The sequence below is a fragment of the Vulpes lagopus genome, chromosome 10 (assembly GCF_018345385.1).
Source record: "Vulpes lagopus strain Blue_001 chromosome 10, ASM1834538v1, whole genome shotgun sequence".
Lineage (NCBI taxonomy): Eukaryota > Metazoa > Chordata > Mammalia > Carnivora > Canidae > Vulpes > Vulpes lagopus.
Window position 1 is genome coordinate 106,877,577 of NC_054833.1, and position 17,527 is coordinate 106,895,103.

The 17,527-nt window shown below is 35.7% G+C and overlaps 1 protein-coding gene across 4 annotated transcripts in view; it reads right to left on the reverse strand.

Moving 5' to 3' along the window:
* Positions 1-17,527, reverse strand: part of NFAT5 (nuclear factor of activated T cells 5) — a 119,050-nt gene that overhangs the window by 33,375 nt on the left and 68,148 nt on the right. For all 4 annotated transcript variants that reach the window (XM_041769856.1, XM_041769857.1, XM_041769854.1 and 1 more), the window contains 4 exons: positions 13,692-13,884; positions 10,851-11,041; positions 8,894-9,066; positions 46-180 (listed from right to left, as the gene is read on the reverse strand). In XM_041769856.1, the coding sequence (XP_041625790.1) occupies positions 46-180; positions 8,894-9,066; positions 10,851-11,041; positions 13,692-13,884 (692 nt within the window). The remainder of the gene's footprint in view (positions 1-45; positions 181-8,893; positions 9,067-10,850; positions 11,042-13,691; positions 13,885-17,527) is intronic.

Below are 17,527 nucleotides of genomic sequence, written 5' to 3' on the forward strand. Positions count from 1 at the left end.
AGTAGAACATGCGACATTTTCCATACCAGTATTATGCCTACTTACCAGAAACATTTTCTTGGAAAATAACTTTAGTTCCTTTCAGAAAGTTCTTGCCGATTAAAAATACTTCTTCCTCTCCTTTCACTGAACAGCTATGCAAGCTTTTCTTTAAGATTTCTGGCACTCCTGCTGGCTGAGCTGTGGGTACACATAAGCATTCCATAAAAAGAACCACCAACACTTATTTCTTTTCTAAAATCGACTCAATTATCCAGTTCTAGAAGTTGTCTTTGTGGACCTCTGAATTGGACTTCCTTTACCCTGCAGCTTAACTTTCACCCTAACAAGAAAAATCCAGGAATTAATTTTATAATAATTCTGTATTAAGTTTTATTAATGTATTAATGTATTAATTTTTAATAATTCTGATGATATTTTGTAGGGATAGATTAATGTCTAAGATGGGGTTTTATTATATATCATCTTTGTTTTATCATTGTGACTGATGAATAGGTTTTAAAATATGCACTTAGTTGGGCAGCCCCAGTGGCTCAGTGGTTTAGTGCCGCTTGCAGCCTGGGGTATGATCCTATCCTGGAGATCCGGGATCGAGTCCCACGTCCTCTGCCTGTGTCTCTGCCCCCCTCTCTCTCTCTGTGTGTTTTTCTCTATGAATAAATATAATCTTAAAAAAATGCACTTAATTGTATTTGTCATAATATTTTTTAAGAATTCTATTTAAAAACAAGCTTGTCCCACAGTCCTAACCTCAAAAATGCCAGCTATGCTTTTGCCATTACAAGACTTCTGAAGCAATATGTGCCTCTGGGTGGTGGTGAGGGCTACTTTCAGAATCTACACCCAGGACTCAGAGGCCCCACACCAAAAGAACACCTAAAAACAGACCGACTCTAAATCTGAATAGTTTTTTTCTACAAGGGTATCTCCCTGAACTAGGATGACCTGAGCTCAAAAAATAAAATGCACTAGTTTTCCAATTACAAGACAAAGTAACTACTACTAAAATAAACAAAGAAGCTGTAAAGTACTGAAGGCACAAATCTAATGAATAAATTATAATCAGCCTACCAACTTTTCTCATGCCAGGATTTCCTTAAGAAAATCTAATAGGTATTCCTTAGCAAAACAGGTTTCTAAGTCAAGTAAATCTGGGAAATACTGGGTTAAAGCAAAGCTAAATAAGCAAAAGGATTTCTCTAAGTATTTAATATGCTGATAAACAGTATAAATATTCAAGAAGTGAATACAGTATACAAGTTCCATGCACAGATCAGGACAGGCCATGTGACTTCTTTGTATAATGAAATGTGAACTGAAATAATGTGCCAGTTCCAAGGAAAAGGCTTTTAGAACCTCACATGGTTCCACTATTTCCTTCTTCCGCTCTACTACAAAAATGGCAATGTCCCAGATAAGAGCAGCTTCTTCAGCCTGAATCCTAAAGTGAAGGGAATGGACCTGCTTCAAAACCACAGCCAATACAATCATAAAATGAGGGAGAAACAGAACTGTTGTTGAATGCCACTGAGTTTTGTTGTTGTTGTTACTGCATCATTTAGCCTTATTTTCTGATACTAACAACTATCCTGTCCTTATTTAATATTTATTTATTTATTCATGAGACACACACAGAAAGAGGCAGAGACGGGGAGAAACACGCTCTCTCCTGCGGGGAGCCTGATGCCAGACTCAATCCCAGGACTCCGGGATCACAATCTGAGCCAAAGGCAGACATTCAACCACTGAGCCACCCAGGTACCCTCATTAAATATTCAAACAGAAAATGACACTTGCAGCAATGTCTAAGAGTTTAAAAGAAAGTGTGAATGTATAACCATATACACTGGTTACAACCCACAGGGTTAATGTATGAAGAAAACACAAACAGTTATTGGCCAAATACTAGTAATTATATGCTTAAGATTTTATTTATTTATTCATGAGAGACAGAGAGAGAGGCAGAGACATATGCAAAGGGAGAAGCAGGCTCCTTGCAGGGAACCCGATATGGGACTTGATCCCAGGATTCCGGGATCATGCCACTGAGCCACCCAGGCATCCCCTATATGCCCTTTTTAAATGAAGAATTAACTTTTTTTTTTAAAGATTTTATTTATTTATTCATGAGAGACGCAGAGAGAAGGAGAGGCAGAGACACAGGCAGAGGGAGAAGCTGGCCCCATGCAGGGAGCCCAACGCGGGACTCAGTCCTGGGACTCCAGGATCACGCCCTGGGCCACAGGCAGGTGCTAAACCTCTGAACTACCCAGGGATCCCCATGAAGAATTAACTTAACTAATTTATAGCTTTTTAGAGTAACACTGGAACTAGATATTTGTTTTAAAAGGACATTCAATGGGATGCCTGGGTGGCTCAGTGGTCGAGCGTCTGCCTTTGGCTCAGGGTGTGATCCTGGAATCCCAGGATTGAGTCCCACATCAGGCTCCCTGCATGGGGCCTGCTTCTCCCTCTGCCTCTCTCTGTCTCTCTCATGAATAAATAAATAAAATCTTTTAAAAAAAAATTAAAGGACATTCAAGAAAAACAGTAAATTTTTTAAAGATTTTTTTTTATTTTTAAGTAACCTCTACACTTAACATGGGCCTTGAACACACCTTGAGATCAAGAGTCATTATTCTCCAAGGTCTGAGCCAGCCATGTATCCCAGGAAATATTATTTTGATTAGAAAACAATAAGAGGCGAAAATTTATATGAATATATTGTATTAATCAAATGAATGGAAAGTATGTATATAACCTTTCTCCCCATTTTCAAATACTATGTGGAAATTCCACTTCACTGATGCTTATCAAAACTTATTTTTTTCCTTTTATGTATTAAGGGTATATAATGGCCAAATGAGGCCCTTCTGAAAGGTACACTGTGTACATATCTTCTATATATTTGTATTTACTTATACAAAGAACTAGTCTGTTACTGTTCAAGATAATTTAACTTTTAGCTTTTGATCTTAAAAGGTCTTTTCTATTAAAAAGTTTAATGGTTACCGAAGAGCTAGACACCATACCAAACAGAACTAAAGTCACTATAAGCATTAACTATTTTATTTTTATCTTTAAGTAATTAGTAAGCCAGCTCTTGAAAGTGATCACATTGCTTAAAAAACTGTAACACAAAAAAAGCAGCCACTTTTCTGGTATTATAAAAACAATGTGCTTCTAGATGCTTTTCAAATACTAGCTTCAAAAATAAAGCTGAAAAAAATTAATGAATGTCTGAATACTGAAAAATAACAGAGCAAATATTTCATTGTGCCAAAAGAATTAGTAAGCTTTTTAAAAATGTGAAGAGAAGGAAAGTTTACTCAACGTTACGATCCTTTTCCTAAAGTTGTGGGATACACAGAAATAATGGAGTTAGAAACTTGTTAAATTCAGTCCGATTTAATCCAATACACGTTATGGTGAAGAAAGCTAAAATTAATTTTGCTATATTTTTAAAAATTAGCATAGAAGAAGGGTGGATACTAAAAAATATGAAAATTGATATTTTTAATTTGCTATAGTATCACCAAATAATATAAACAATATAAAAGGGAGTAATTCTTTCATCCCCTTAAAAACAAACAAAAACAGAGAATAGGTCCAGTAGTCATTGTTAAACAAGTAAAAGCAGGACTTCTTTTTTCAATGTCACAAAGCACATAAATACTGGCAATAGGCCTTCTTTCCATGCAGTGTCTCTCCTCCCTTCTACCTCTATCACCTTTTGGCTCCTCTTCCTCTTTTACCTCCTCTCATCTTCCTGTTTCCTTTTATCTCCCATTCCAATTCTAACCCTTCTTACTAACCTATTTCCTTTTCACCTTTCTATTCCAATTGCTCAAACATGTCAAAAACGTTATATTCATGGAAATAAACATAAACCAGGAACCTGTAATGAAACATTCTTATTGTTAATTTTTTAAATAAAAAGACTTTGGAGGCCCTTTGCTTCACTGTGTCTTATTTATATGTTTACTTTTCCTTTTCCCTCATATCCCTACTCCAAAGGCTAAGTGCAACCCTCAGGCTCCCTAAAGTAGTCAGGTTAAAATTCAAATTATTTAGCTCAACACACATGTCTCTATAAAACAGATCTTGCCAGGCTCTAGTAGCTTCAAATCTTACCACTTCTTCATAGTATCCTTTTTTTTTTTTTTTTTTTTTTGAGAGGGAGAGAAAGTATCTTAAGTAGGCTTCATGCCCAGCGCCAAGCCTGACTAGGGGCTCAATCTCACGACCCTGAAATCATAACCTGAGCTGAAATCAAGAGTTGGACACTTAACTAACTAAGCTACCCAGGCACCCCTCAACCTCTTTTTAATTCCCTTGAAAGAAGCATATGCTTTCATTGAGTGTATTTATACACCCTTCCCTTTGCCTACAATGACCTTCATCTAAACCCTGTTCTGCCTGGTTTGCTTTTCTATTTGTCCTTCAACACACAGCACAAGTTTTACCATCTCCAAAACAAGATGTTCTTCTTTTCTAATGTTTCTCCTGTACCCTATTCACGCATCTGCTATAGTCTTTATATCACTTTATAATAGGAAACTTACTTATCTTTTTTTTTTTTTTTTTTTCTCTAGCCTGCTAGAGTAAGCTCCTTAAGCTATCACATCTTTATTTCCAGAACTGGGCATGTTTTAACTATCCCTTCAATTAGCTATGAAGTTTACCCCAAACCTTTGGAGATTCTGATTTAAATAAGTTTTTGTTTGTTTGTTTGTCTGTTAATTTTAAATGCACCACAGAAGACTCTAACAGCCAAGATTGAGAAGCAACACATTTATATTGAATAAAATGACTGACTGAATGGAAATAAGGCAGTATTTTGTTAGAATACAGTACTGTTTCTATGGAGTAAATTGTAACCCCAATAAAAACAACTTTGACTCAGGGCGTAATCCCAGGGTCCAGGACTCAGTCCCACATTGGGCTGTGAGGAGACTGCTTCTCCCTCTGCTTGTGTAAACATACATGATAGTATGTTTACAGCAAATTAAAAGTATGTTCTTCTTGCAAGTGATTTTTTAATTTAAATATTAATTGACATATATTCAATGTTACATTAGTTTGTGTACAATATAATGATTTAACAACTCTACCTTATGCTATGCTCACCATGAGTACAGCTACTATCTGTCACCATGCAACACTATTATAACACTACTGACTATATTCCCCTATGCTGTATCTTTTATTTTATTTCATTCTGTAACTGAAATCCTGGATCTTCCCCTCCCTTTTATCCATCTTGCTCATCCCCCAGCAACCTGGCTACCACATCAGTTTGTTCTCTGTATTTATAGGTCTTATTCTTTTTGTTTATTCACATGTTTTGTTTTTAGATGCTACATGTAAGTGAAATCATATGGTACTTTCTCTGACTTTTTTAACTCAGCATAATACCCTGTAGATTCATCTATGTTGTCACAAATGGCAAGACTATATCCTTTTTGGTACTCCTTTCTTTCAAAAAAAGTACTGCTCGTGTTTATCTAATCTAATCTCTCTAAGCAAAAAGAAAGTGACAAATAGTCAACTAAAAGAATAAAAAAATATCCAATACCTCCGTAATAAATGACTTCTACAAAAAAAAGGAAGGGACAATATAGGTAATTCAAGTAAAATCCCCCAATATGAACTCAGATCTCTTTTCTTAATTCAAAAGAAGTCTAAATTACATAATATAAATCTCCTAGGCAGAGGAAACAGTTCACTAACATAATCTCTTTCTCTAACCATCCAGAGGCGATGGCTAGGGTAAAATGAATTTTTTAAACTTGGCATCAGCACTGCAATTTTAATTGATTATAACGGCAATGTAGCATAGTGGTTAAAAGCAGAGGCTCTAAATCCTGGTCTTAAGATTTACTAGCTATGTGACCTTGAGGGAGTTATTTAATCTCTTTAAATATCAGTTTCATCAACTGTAGAATGAAATCCATATCTGGTAACAGAGAGGACTGAATGATACAATGCTTATAAAGTGTTTAACAAAATCCCCAGCATATAGTCAGAGCTCAAAACATGTTAACTTTTATCACTGGTGTATATCCTTTCCACTGTGTGGTGCTGCTTCTTAGGGCCATTAAATCCACCCCACACATCACCTCCCAGAGAGATATACTTCTTTGCCTTGTGGACAATATTATCATTAATAGTGATAATTAAGAAATGATAATAATTACAGGTGAAATAGTTCAGAAAATTATGTTTTCTAGTTCTTTTGTATTTTCTACTATCTTTAGCCAGTTATATTTATACTTCAATAATACCTTAATGAAAAATAAAATGAAGAAATGATTGAACACACTAACGAAAGAACAAATAATTAAAGTTGGCAACGATTTCTCGGTTTCTGCTGAAGCAGTATAATCTGAATTATCTAGCCATCTCCTGGCTCTGGCCTTCAGAGAGTGGCTATAGTCATGCTCAAAGTATTAGATCACTTTAAAAAAGAAGTGCAAATATACCACTAAAATTGGAAATTCATCCTAGTAAGATTCAAGCTGGGACATATTGTGAATTATAGTAAATCCAGAATTGGAGCACCCCAATTAGAAAAGCTTTAGGGACGTTTGGGTGGCTCAGTGGCTTAGCATTTGCCTTTAGCTCAGGGCGTGATCCAGGGTCCAGGAATAGAGTTCCTCAATGGGATCCCTTGGGGGAGTCTGTTTCTCCCTCCACCTCTGTCACTGCCTCTCTCGGTGTCTCTCATGAATAAATAAGTAAAATCTTTAAAAAAGGAAAAAAAAGCTTTAGAACTCAATAAACCATCTACAGATTATTTATTTTGTGCCTATCTAAATGCAACAGAATGGAAATGGAATCTACGATCTGTAAAAGCAGTCTATTTATAACTGCACATCACCCGGAAATGGCCCAAGGAAATACCAGTATCAACAGAAATTTGTCATAATAATGAAAAATAGAGAAATCCAACTGAACTCTCTTTTTTTTTTTTAAAGAATTTTTTAAATATTTTATTTATTTATTCATGATAGTCACAGAGAGAGAGAGAGAGGCAGAGACACAGGCAGAGCGAGAAGAAGGCTCCATGCAGGGAGCCCGACGTGGGATTCGATCCTGGGTCTCCAGGATCGCGCCCTGGGCCAAAGGCAGGCGCCAAACCGCTGCGCCACCCAGGGATCCCCCAACTGAACTCTCTTGAGATGAGAATGATACGTTAGTACTTAAAAAAAAATTTGGTGTTTGATAAGCTTAAAGTACGGTTATATAGTCATTTCTGAGATGAATTAAAAGAAAGGGAAAAATAAGAATTACAAAGGATAAAACAATTTGACAAAACTAAAATACATTAACAAAGGTTTTGTAACTGTCCTAGGGGTAGTAGTTGTAATATCCAAAACAACCCAAAGGAAAGTCAACTGAATGGATGGATCTGAATGGATGGATCTGAGTCTCTTCTGCTCTTCTGAATTCAGGTATAAATTATAAAAACACAATGCCCAAGAAAATTACAATCAATGAAAATTTTCTTTTTTTAAAAGATGTTTTATTTATTTATTCATGAGAGACAGAGAGAGAGAGAGACAGAGACACAGGCAGAGAGAGAAGCAGGCTCCATGCAGGGAGCCCCGTGTGGGACCCCATCCTGGGACTCCAGGATCATGCCCTGGGTTGAAGGCGGGACTAAACCACTGAGCCACCCGGGGTTCCCCCAATGAAAATTTTCTGAAGTGATACTTAATGGAAAATTTTTCCTATTTATTACTTGTAATAATATTCCTTATAGGGAAACTAGAATATATGATTGAATTTAAACACACACACACACACACACACACACACACACACACACACACGTCATTCATTTACTTTCCATGCCAAGATTAGCAAAATAAGAATTTCATTTCTCACTTCCCAACACTATAATTTAATGCTATAATTTGTAATCAGAACTCCGACTGCTATATATTCACAAAGTTCTGCTTATCTTAGTATTTCTTACATTCTAATAGAAAACAGACTTAGGATTAAAGCAACTTATCAATTCTTTGGCTTTCCAATTTACTTCATAAATCATTCAGAGTACTTTTTCTTTTCTTTAAGTAGGCTCCATGCCCAGCATGGAGCCCAATGGCAGGGCTTTGACTCATGACCCTGAAATCAAGACCTGAGCTGATACCAAGTTGGAAGCTTAACCAAGGGCCACCCAGGTGCCCCTAAAGTACATTTTTTTAAAGATTTTATTTATTTATTAATGAGAGACACACAGAGAGAGAGGTAGAGACACAGGCAGAGGGAGAAGCAGGCCCCAGGCAGGGAGCCCAATGTAGGACTCAATCCTGGGTCTCCAGGATCATGCCCTGGGCCGAAGGCGGCTCTAAACTGCTGAGCCACCCAGGCTGTCCTAAAGTACATTTTTTTAATAAAAAAAATTTTTTAAACTAGGCTACACACCTAATTTGGGGGGTTTGAATTCACAACTCTGAGATCAAGAGTCACATGCTCTAGTGATTGAGCCAGCCAGGCGTCACCTCAAATTACTTTTAAAATCAGTTTGGGATGATAATAGGGAACTACAAAATGTTACCACCTTTAGAATTTTATTTATCCACCTTTAGACTAAAAAATCTGACTATAGCTTTTAAAATGTTTCAGGTTTTGGGATCCCTGGGTGGCTCAGTGGTTTAGCACCTGCCTTCAGCCCAGGGAGTCCCGAGATCGAGTCACACATCAGGCTCCCTGCATGGAGCCTGCTTCTCTGCCCCCACCTCCTCTCTGTGTGTCTCTCATGAATAAATAAATAAAATCTTTAAAAATAATAAAATGTTTCAAGTTTTGCATGATCACAAATTTAGAGATGTCTGAAAATTAACAGAAAATGAAAAAATTCAATATATATTTTCTTACTTACTACATAAAATCGGAGAAGAGGGTGTTTGCAGTGTCAAAGTGGAGCCATCTTTCCTTGTGATGTTAACTCTAAAAACCAATCTGGCACGAGTGCTTTTTTTCTTGGAACCAGCAATTCCTATTCTGGCTTCAACATCAGCATTCCTCAATTTCAATATTCCTACGCAGTCCACCCTAGCACAGAAAAAAAAGACATTAATTGATATTTTCTGTTGTATAAATAGTGCAATATTCTTAACCAAATAATTTTTTTTTTTTTTAGAGGGGGAGCAACAGAGGAAGAGAGAATCTTAAGCAGGTTCTACACCCAGTGGGTAGCCTGACAGGGGCTCAATCTCACAACCCTGAGATCATGACCTGAGCTGAAATCAAGAGTCAGATGTTTAACTGACTGAGCCACCCAGGTGCCCCCCAAAATAAGTTTCTTTAAAAAAAACTGCTAATTATTAGTTTTTTGAATATGTAATACAATCATAAGTTTCCAAATTTAAAAAGTACAGAAGGGTGAATTCTGAATATTCATAATTCTTAATCTTGTCAACTTTTCATTTATAATGCTAATGGAAAAAATAGTAAAGTAAAATCACTATTTCAAAACCTGAACACAAGTAATGGTTTACAAGAAATACTTTTGCTGTTTTTAAATTTTAATTTTTTTAAAAAAGTATGCTCTACACAGAATGTGGGGCTCAAATTCACGACCCTGAGATCAAGAGATAGTCAGGCACCCCAACAGCCATTTAAAAAAAATAAATGTATCCTCTCTGCAGCTAATTCAGATATTAAAATAGAGGGAAAGAATTTTACCTAAAAACAAGCAAACAAAACTATCAACTGTCCCCAAAAAGAACAGAACACTATACAGCCATTAAAATATATGCTTTTAAAGTAATACTTACTATATGGAAAATGCTGACGGTAAGTGAAAGTAAGGTTACAAAACAGTGGGTACAGTATTATTTCAATGTTATCCAAAAAAAAAAAAAAGGATGGAAAGACACATATCAAAATAGTGGTTATTTCTGGGACGTTGGTGTTTGGTATGTTTTTAGCTTTTTATTATTATTCATTTTTCTTTTTGTTTTTTATTTTTCTGTATTTTCAACTTATAATGAATAAGCACACTTTTTGTAATAAGTAACTTTTCCTTTCTTCCTCTATATACATTTATTTTTATAATTTTCAAAAGTTAAAAAATAAGTCTTTATTAAATATTCTTCAAAATTTCCCTTTCTAATTAATCTCTTACTAACCTATTCAAACTGGCTTTCAAAAGGGAATTGAAAATAGAGAAATGTCTTAGCTATCCAATACAAATAATTACAACATAAGTTTACCCCTTTTCAATATATTTGCTGTTGTTATGGTTCAACTTTAGGATTAAAGGACCTTAATAAAAGCCTTAAGGGGAAAAAGTTTTTAATTTAAATCATTAACACTTCCAATAGGTTTTAGGCAGTGAAAATCCATAAGATGAAAAAGCCCCAGAACATTCTTTTTTAAAAAAGGAAAATAAAAACAGAAGGTGAATTTAGAACAGCAATATGCTTTCTCACATCAAGATGGGTCAAGGTACCATGAATGGAAACTCTGTCAAAGAGTTTCTAATATAAACACTATGAGCACAATTTAGGAAAGCAAATCAAATTGTCATTTTTATTTTTTAATGTTACTTTTATTAATCCCAAGTAAGTCCATTTTATTTTCAAAAAAGCTAGCATTCCACCTGGCTTTTATTTCCTTGCCTTTCTTTCATCACGGGAATTCCAATGCAAAGGGCAAAAAGAGTTCATTTTAACCCATTACCATTCTGTAATAATCTATTTTTGTACTTGTAATGTTTAAAATATTTTAATAAAATACTCAAAATCTTCCTTTTTTACATTAGAAACTAAAATTTTTTTGATGCCACTGTTAAGGTGTAATATATACTGAAAAACTGTTTCCTAAGTACTTACGCCAGTGTCATGTTGTTGCTTGGATCAAGACCAACTTCTATAACGGTAGTGCCTTCAATGTCCACTTCTTTACAGGGAGTTGTATTTCGCCCAGTTACCCTACAGGCCTGATAAAATCCATGTGGTTTCACTCGACCAGAGTCATTGCCCACAAACACCTGCAACACTACTGGCTCATTATGGCCTTCCAGCTGGAATGAGATAACATGGAATATAAACACTAATTAGCCTTTCAAATAATCTAATTGTCAAATCAAACACTTAAGACCAAGTTCTATAACTAGATAACAATAAATAATTTAAATCCTTAAGAAGAATAAAAGTACATTATTTTCATAAAAAAAGGAGAGTTGGCTAAGTTTCTGCAGGAAATCATAAGTTTTAATTCTGTAATAATTGTACTTTGATTAAAATTTATGTTTAATGATAAATTATCATTTATAATTAATTTGTACAACCAGATGCAAATGAATACACAGTCCTTCAGGTATTTATAAATTTATAGACTGCCAAAGCATGTAGGTTTCTCAAAATATACCACCACCACTAGTGGAAAATTCACTAAACTGTGTTAGTGGCATCGCTATCATCATCATCAAATGAGTACATATACTGAATTTTTCTCTTTTAAAGCTATTTAAATAGAAAAGTGTTTGAAGTGCAACTGTTTAAATAATAGGGAAATGGAGTATAGATCAGATACGCATACATAACATCATGAAATACTGGACCAAAACATAGTGGTCTGAAAAACTGTTAGTTCAACCCAGGATCTGTGGGTCCTAACAGGTCTCTAACAAGCCTTCATAAATTTTAATTTGTATGCTGAAGAATAAATAAATATTTAAAACAGCATTTGGGAATAAACAATTCCAATGCAGATTTTTGTTCAGGTTTACAGTTAAACACTGAAGCTTCTAATATAAAATGCCTGAAATCACAAAATAACTTGTACAATGTACACCAAAGTGCATTAAAAAATTCATACATCTTTTCTAAATACTAACCAGTACAGCTAATCTAATCTTTTCTAATACTAACCCAGTATAGCTATATCTCTGTGAAAAGATATCAAAATGAGGGAAGCAGGGGCAGCCCCGGTGGCTTAGTGGTTTAGCGCCACCTTTGGTCCAGGGCGTGATCCTGAAGACCTGGGATCGAGTTCTGCGTCAGGCTCCCTGCATGGAGCCTGCTTCTCCCTCTGCCTCTCTCTCTCTGGGTCTCTAATAAATAAATAAAATCTTAAAAAAAAAATGAGGGAAATAAGCAGACAAATAACCAATCTACCCAAACTATTAGCAGTATTTGGAACAGTGTCTGGCACATAAAGGGATGCATACTTGTTGAATGAATGAATAAATAAACTTCTGAGATCTGTCAATTCACTCCCTATCACAGTCAATTAATCTAATAATACTTCTGACCAGAGAGTACTTAAAGCATAACTTAAAGTCAGAACTGGGTTAAAAATATTGCCCAAACTATCAATCCATCTGGTTAAATATTTACAAAAAGCAACTGAAAATATTTATATTTTATATTTTATATTTGAAAATATAAATATTTTCAAAAGCAACTGAAATTTCTTATTTACCTATTATTTGTCCTGTATTTGGGGGATTGAAGATGAACTGGTATGGTAAGTAGCAGAGGGATAGGAATGATATTGTACACGAGGCTATTAACCCAACCTTAGAAATAGCCATGGATAGGTTTCCTGATCCTAAGATTCTACCATTATTTCATTAAAATTTAAAATGAAAGGCAGTCTGAATACTGTTCAACTAACACATTTTCATAAACTGTATTTTTTTTTTTTTATGATAGTCACAGAGAGAGAGAGAGAGAGAGGCAGAGACATAGGCAGAGGGAGAAGCAGGCTCCATGCACTGGGAGCCCGACGTGGGATTTGATCCCGGGTCTCCAGGATCGCGCCCTAGGCCAAAGGCAGGCACCAAACCGCTGCGCCACCCAGGGATCCCCATAAACTGTATTTTACAAGAATTTACCACGGACTAGCCAAAAGTCATCCTGTTTAATGTTTTATAAGGGGTAGGAACACTTACTAAACATCTCCCATCCACTCTTTTCTGGTTTGTCTTCAAAGAGAAATATTCTTTCTAACAAAGTTTCCCAGATGCTGAAATTTAAGCCCCCTTTTTCCTTCTAGTCTAAATTCTGAAAAAATGAAGTTTCAGTTGATATCCTATTTCTTAAAGTGAAGACTTAAACTATTTATCAACCAATTCTTTTCTGAGATGAATAGTTGTGATTCCTTTAGCCATCTCAAAAATCTTATTTTCCAACTTCATAATAATTTCTACAATATTTTTTGAATTCACTTTATTTTTTCTTATGGTTTTGTTTATTTATTCATGAGAGACACAGAGAGAGAGAGAGGCAGAGACACAGGCAGAGGGAGAAGCAGGCTCCATGCAGGGAGCCGATGTGGGATTCGATCCTGAGACTCCAGGATCACGATCTGAGCCAAGGCAGATGTTCAACTGCTGAGCCACCCAGGCATCCCTTGAATTCACTTTAAAATTTCTTCTTAAATATTAAGTTTGGGAAGAATTAAGTATCAGGTTGATACCAATGTCAAATATAAGGGGAACATAATTCATGGTTTCCAGATATTTATCAGAATACTCTTTCACTTCCTCTTTCATCTAAGCTAAAATTTAAATGATATCAAAGTAACAATATAGGCTTCAGTTAGACTTTTGCCTTAATTTCTACTATAGATAGCTAGTAATTCTATCATTCTATTGTAGGCAGCTTTTGCTCGTTAAAAACAAAACTGGAGAAAATTCTTTGTATATTGCTAAATAAAATCAGTACCTTCACTGTAGGAAAGCCTTGTTGTGTCCTGTCCTTTACTGAGCCACGGCTACCCTCAGTTAGGTACCGAGCTCGGTGCTGGGTTTCAGGCTGTACAACTATCTTCAGTTCCTTTCCCTCACTTTTAACAGGATACTGTCCACACAACATAGGGCTCTTCTTTATTCCACTTCCTTTTTGGTTTTCCAATGTTCTGGAAAGTCAAAGCACAACATGGAAAAAGTATCAAAAAAAGGTTTTTTCTACAAAAGTCATCTAAGATAAAGGAAGAAACAATAGGCAGTAACATTAAAAACAAATGATTATCTTATTGACAATTTACAGCCTAAGGGAAGATACATTTCATAAGTAAAGTATCTCTTAAAATTCCATAATAAAACTTAACTATACAATGCAAAAATAAAAAATGCATATGAGTGGTAGAAAGAAGGGAGGACAGACTGAATGTAGTAAGCCAGGAATAACAGGTAAGAGAATAGCTGATACCTTTCACAATGTACTTTAGTCAAAACAAATTTTAAGGCTACAAGATTAATTATTGTTATTTTCTAATCAGACTTCCAAAGCAAAAGAAAAGTGGGGGTAGCAAAAAGAAACAAGCAAAAGACTTTAATAAAACATCTAAAGTACAGGATGCATACATATTCTTTTGGATATCTTTCTCAGTATAATTTTTCTGAAAAAGTAATAAAAAATCAGTGCCCCAATTTTTATTGGAAGTTTAGATTTATTCTAAATAATCTTTCTTAGAAGTGTAATTTTTCATTGTATTTTTATTTGTGATTAAGTAACTAAAATCCTTAGCATATAAAATCTTTAAAATCTGGGCTTTACAGACAGGCAATCTATTTTTAAAAATTGTATTTCTAGGGGCACCTGGGTGGCTCAGTGGTTGAGTGTCTGCCTTTGGCCCACGGTGTGATCCCAGAGTTCCAGGATCGAATCCCATGTTGGGCTCCCTGTATGGAGCCGGCTTCTCTCTGTGCCTATGTCTCTGCCTCTCTCTCGTCTTTCATGAATAAATAAAATCTTTAATAAAAAACATTGTGTTTCTAATATTTATCATGCATTTGCTATGTGGAGCGTCCAAAGAAAAATATTTCAAGTGGTCATTAGGACTTCAGGCCAACATATTTAACCTGAAGCACTGCAAACATGTGATAAAATAAATATAAAACAATACTACTAGTTTTAACAGATTTAAAATTATCCACGCACATACATTCTTTAAAAGATTTTTGTTCATTTGAGACCATGAGTGAGAGAGAACATAAGCAGGGGGAGGGACAGAGAGAGGGAGAAGCAGACTCCCCGCTGACCTGGGAGTGGGGAGCCTGAGGCAGGGTTCGATCCCAGGACCCCGGGATCATGACCTGAGCTAAAAGCAGTTAATCAACTGAGCCATCCAGTACGTTTTAAAAAAGTGTCGGGGTTCCTGGGTAGCTTAGTTGGTTAAGCACTGGACTCTTGGTTTTTGGCTCAGGTTATGATCTCAGGGTCATGAGAGTGAGCTCTGCACTGGGTTCTGGGTTCAGTGGGGAATCTGCCTGAGATTCTCTCCTTCTCCCCCTACCCTTCCCCCCCTTAAATGAATAGATTAAATCATAAAAATACAATAAATAAAAGTCATGCCCTATAATGCTTTCTGTAGAACTCACACTGAAAATATAGGAGACAAGAGAGGACTATGGACAAAAAACTCCAAAAGCAAACAGGTCCCAGGAGGAACATTATGACTTCAAACAAAGAAGAGCAATGGTGGTTAAGAAGCCTTAAATCTGGCCCTACTGTTTAACCCTCCATCTCTAACCAAGTTGTTGTCTCTATTACCAAAACAAAACGAGGAAATGCTATATGCTCAATGGAACCAGGGACTAGGATGAACCTCATGGCTAGGAAAGGGACAGAAGAATGGAGAAATGAAGGAATGCCAAGGAATGCTGTAAGACTGACAAGGTAAGTGGGGGAGTTCTGAGAGCTAGTGATGTGCCCTACATCTTCATATGCCCTAAACCTAGCACAATTCCTGAAACCACAGGTGCTGAAAAATTAGTCATTATTTCAAGGCAAATAGAAAAGAAAGGAACAAAGAAAGGAAAGAGACGAAAAAAAGAACACCTATAACAGTAAGATGAGAAAGACTGGATCCTAACTGGCCAAGGAATGCCATTCATGTAAGTTTGACATACGTAAGTCAACGATTACCTGTTTAAGTCATTTAAAAGGCCCTAGAAGAATAAATTCTATGAATCAAAGAGTTGAAACTGGAACAACAGGCAATAAATCCTATTTTCCCTTTCATCATTCTGGGTAGAAATTCAAACATCTCCTTTCAAAATAATGTGCTCTCCAAAAATTTGCTCTTACTTATGAAAACCTACAATTTTATCATTTGTTACTTATTTTAAAATCAAAACAAAAATATTCACTTCACAGAAACTATGTAAAAACACCTCCCCCCAAATATTCATTGAAAAGAAAATTCAGCAAAATGCTAACAGTACTTGTACTGAGTGACTAGATTAGGGATTATTTATTTTCCTCTATTTTTCTGCATTTTTCCAAATGTTTGTAATTAGTATCTATTAATTTTATAATAGAAAAGGCAACAGTCTGAAATATAAGGAAAGTTTAGCATATATCAATGAATTTGGCAAGATACAGTTTTTGTATTCACTTATGCTAGCCAAGCTAATATTTATTAGGATAAATAGATGAACACTATTTTCAGTAAAACAAGATATCTCATTCAGGTCGAAGACTGCTGAATGAGTTGACAAGTATACACATTCTTAAAGAAGAATAGTTCAATGTAACTAAACAACTTCTGAAATGATACTTTTATAAGCCCCAGAACTATCTTTATTCTCTAAGGCTTAAATGTAAACATCTATACATATATATTTAGATCTTTAGACACATAAAACGCATAAAACAAAGAAAATGTCAACTAATTTTTAGAAAAGTAGTCAATGAAATTACTAATTTTTTAAGGCATGATGGCTTAAGAACAAACAAGAGAGTAGCAGTTAACTGTATGGGATTTTACTTTTAAATGACATCTAAAAGGTAAATCCAGGGATCCTGGGTGGAGCAGCGGTTTGGCGCCCACCTTTGGCCCAGGGCGCGATCCTGGAGACCGGGGATCGAATCCCACGTCCGGCTCCCGGTGCATGGAGCCTGCTTCTCCCTCTGCCTGTGTGTGTCTCTGCCTCTCTCACTCTCTCTCTCTTTCTGTGTGACTATCATAAATAAATTAAAAATTAAAAAAAAATAAATAAAAGGTAAATCCACTGTTTTGTCATACTCTATTCAGAAGTCTTTTTGTTGTTGTTTTTTAAAGATCTTTACTTATTCATGAGAGACACAGAGAGAGAGGTAGAGACATAGGCAGAGGGAGAAGCAGGCTCCTCTGGAGAGCCTGATGTGGGACTCAATCCCAGGACCCCGGGATCATGACCTGAGCCAAAGTCAGACACTCAACCACTGAGCCACCCAGGAGTCCCTCTATTCAGAAGTCTTAAGATGATTCCTTATGATAATTCCTTTGTGTTAAATATCCTTCTGGTTGTCTATGTCACAAAAAAATAATTTTCACTAAAAAATGCCTAAAAAAGGTTTCATATCAGATGACATCATATCTTAATTTCAAGGACTATCTAGAAGAGATATAGGGCTACTGATTCTCAGAACATTTAGTTGAAGAATTTAAAAATAACATGGTGAGAAATGTTTAAACACTGAGTAGTTTTTTTTTTTTTTAAAGACTTCATTTATTTATTCATGAGAGACACACACAGAGAGAGGCAGAGACACAGGCAGAGGGGGAAGCAGGC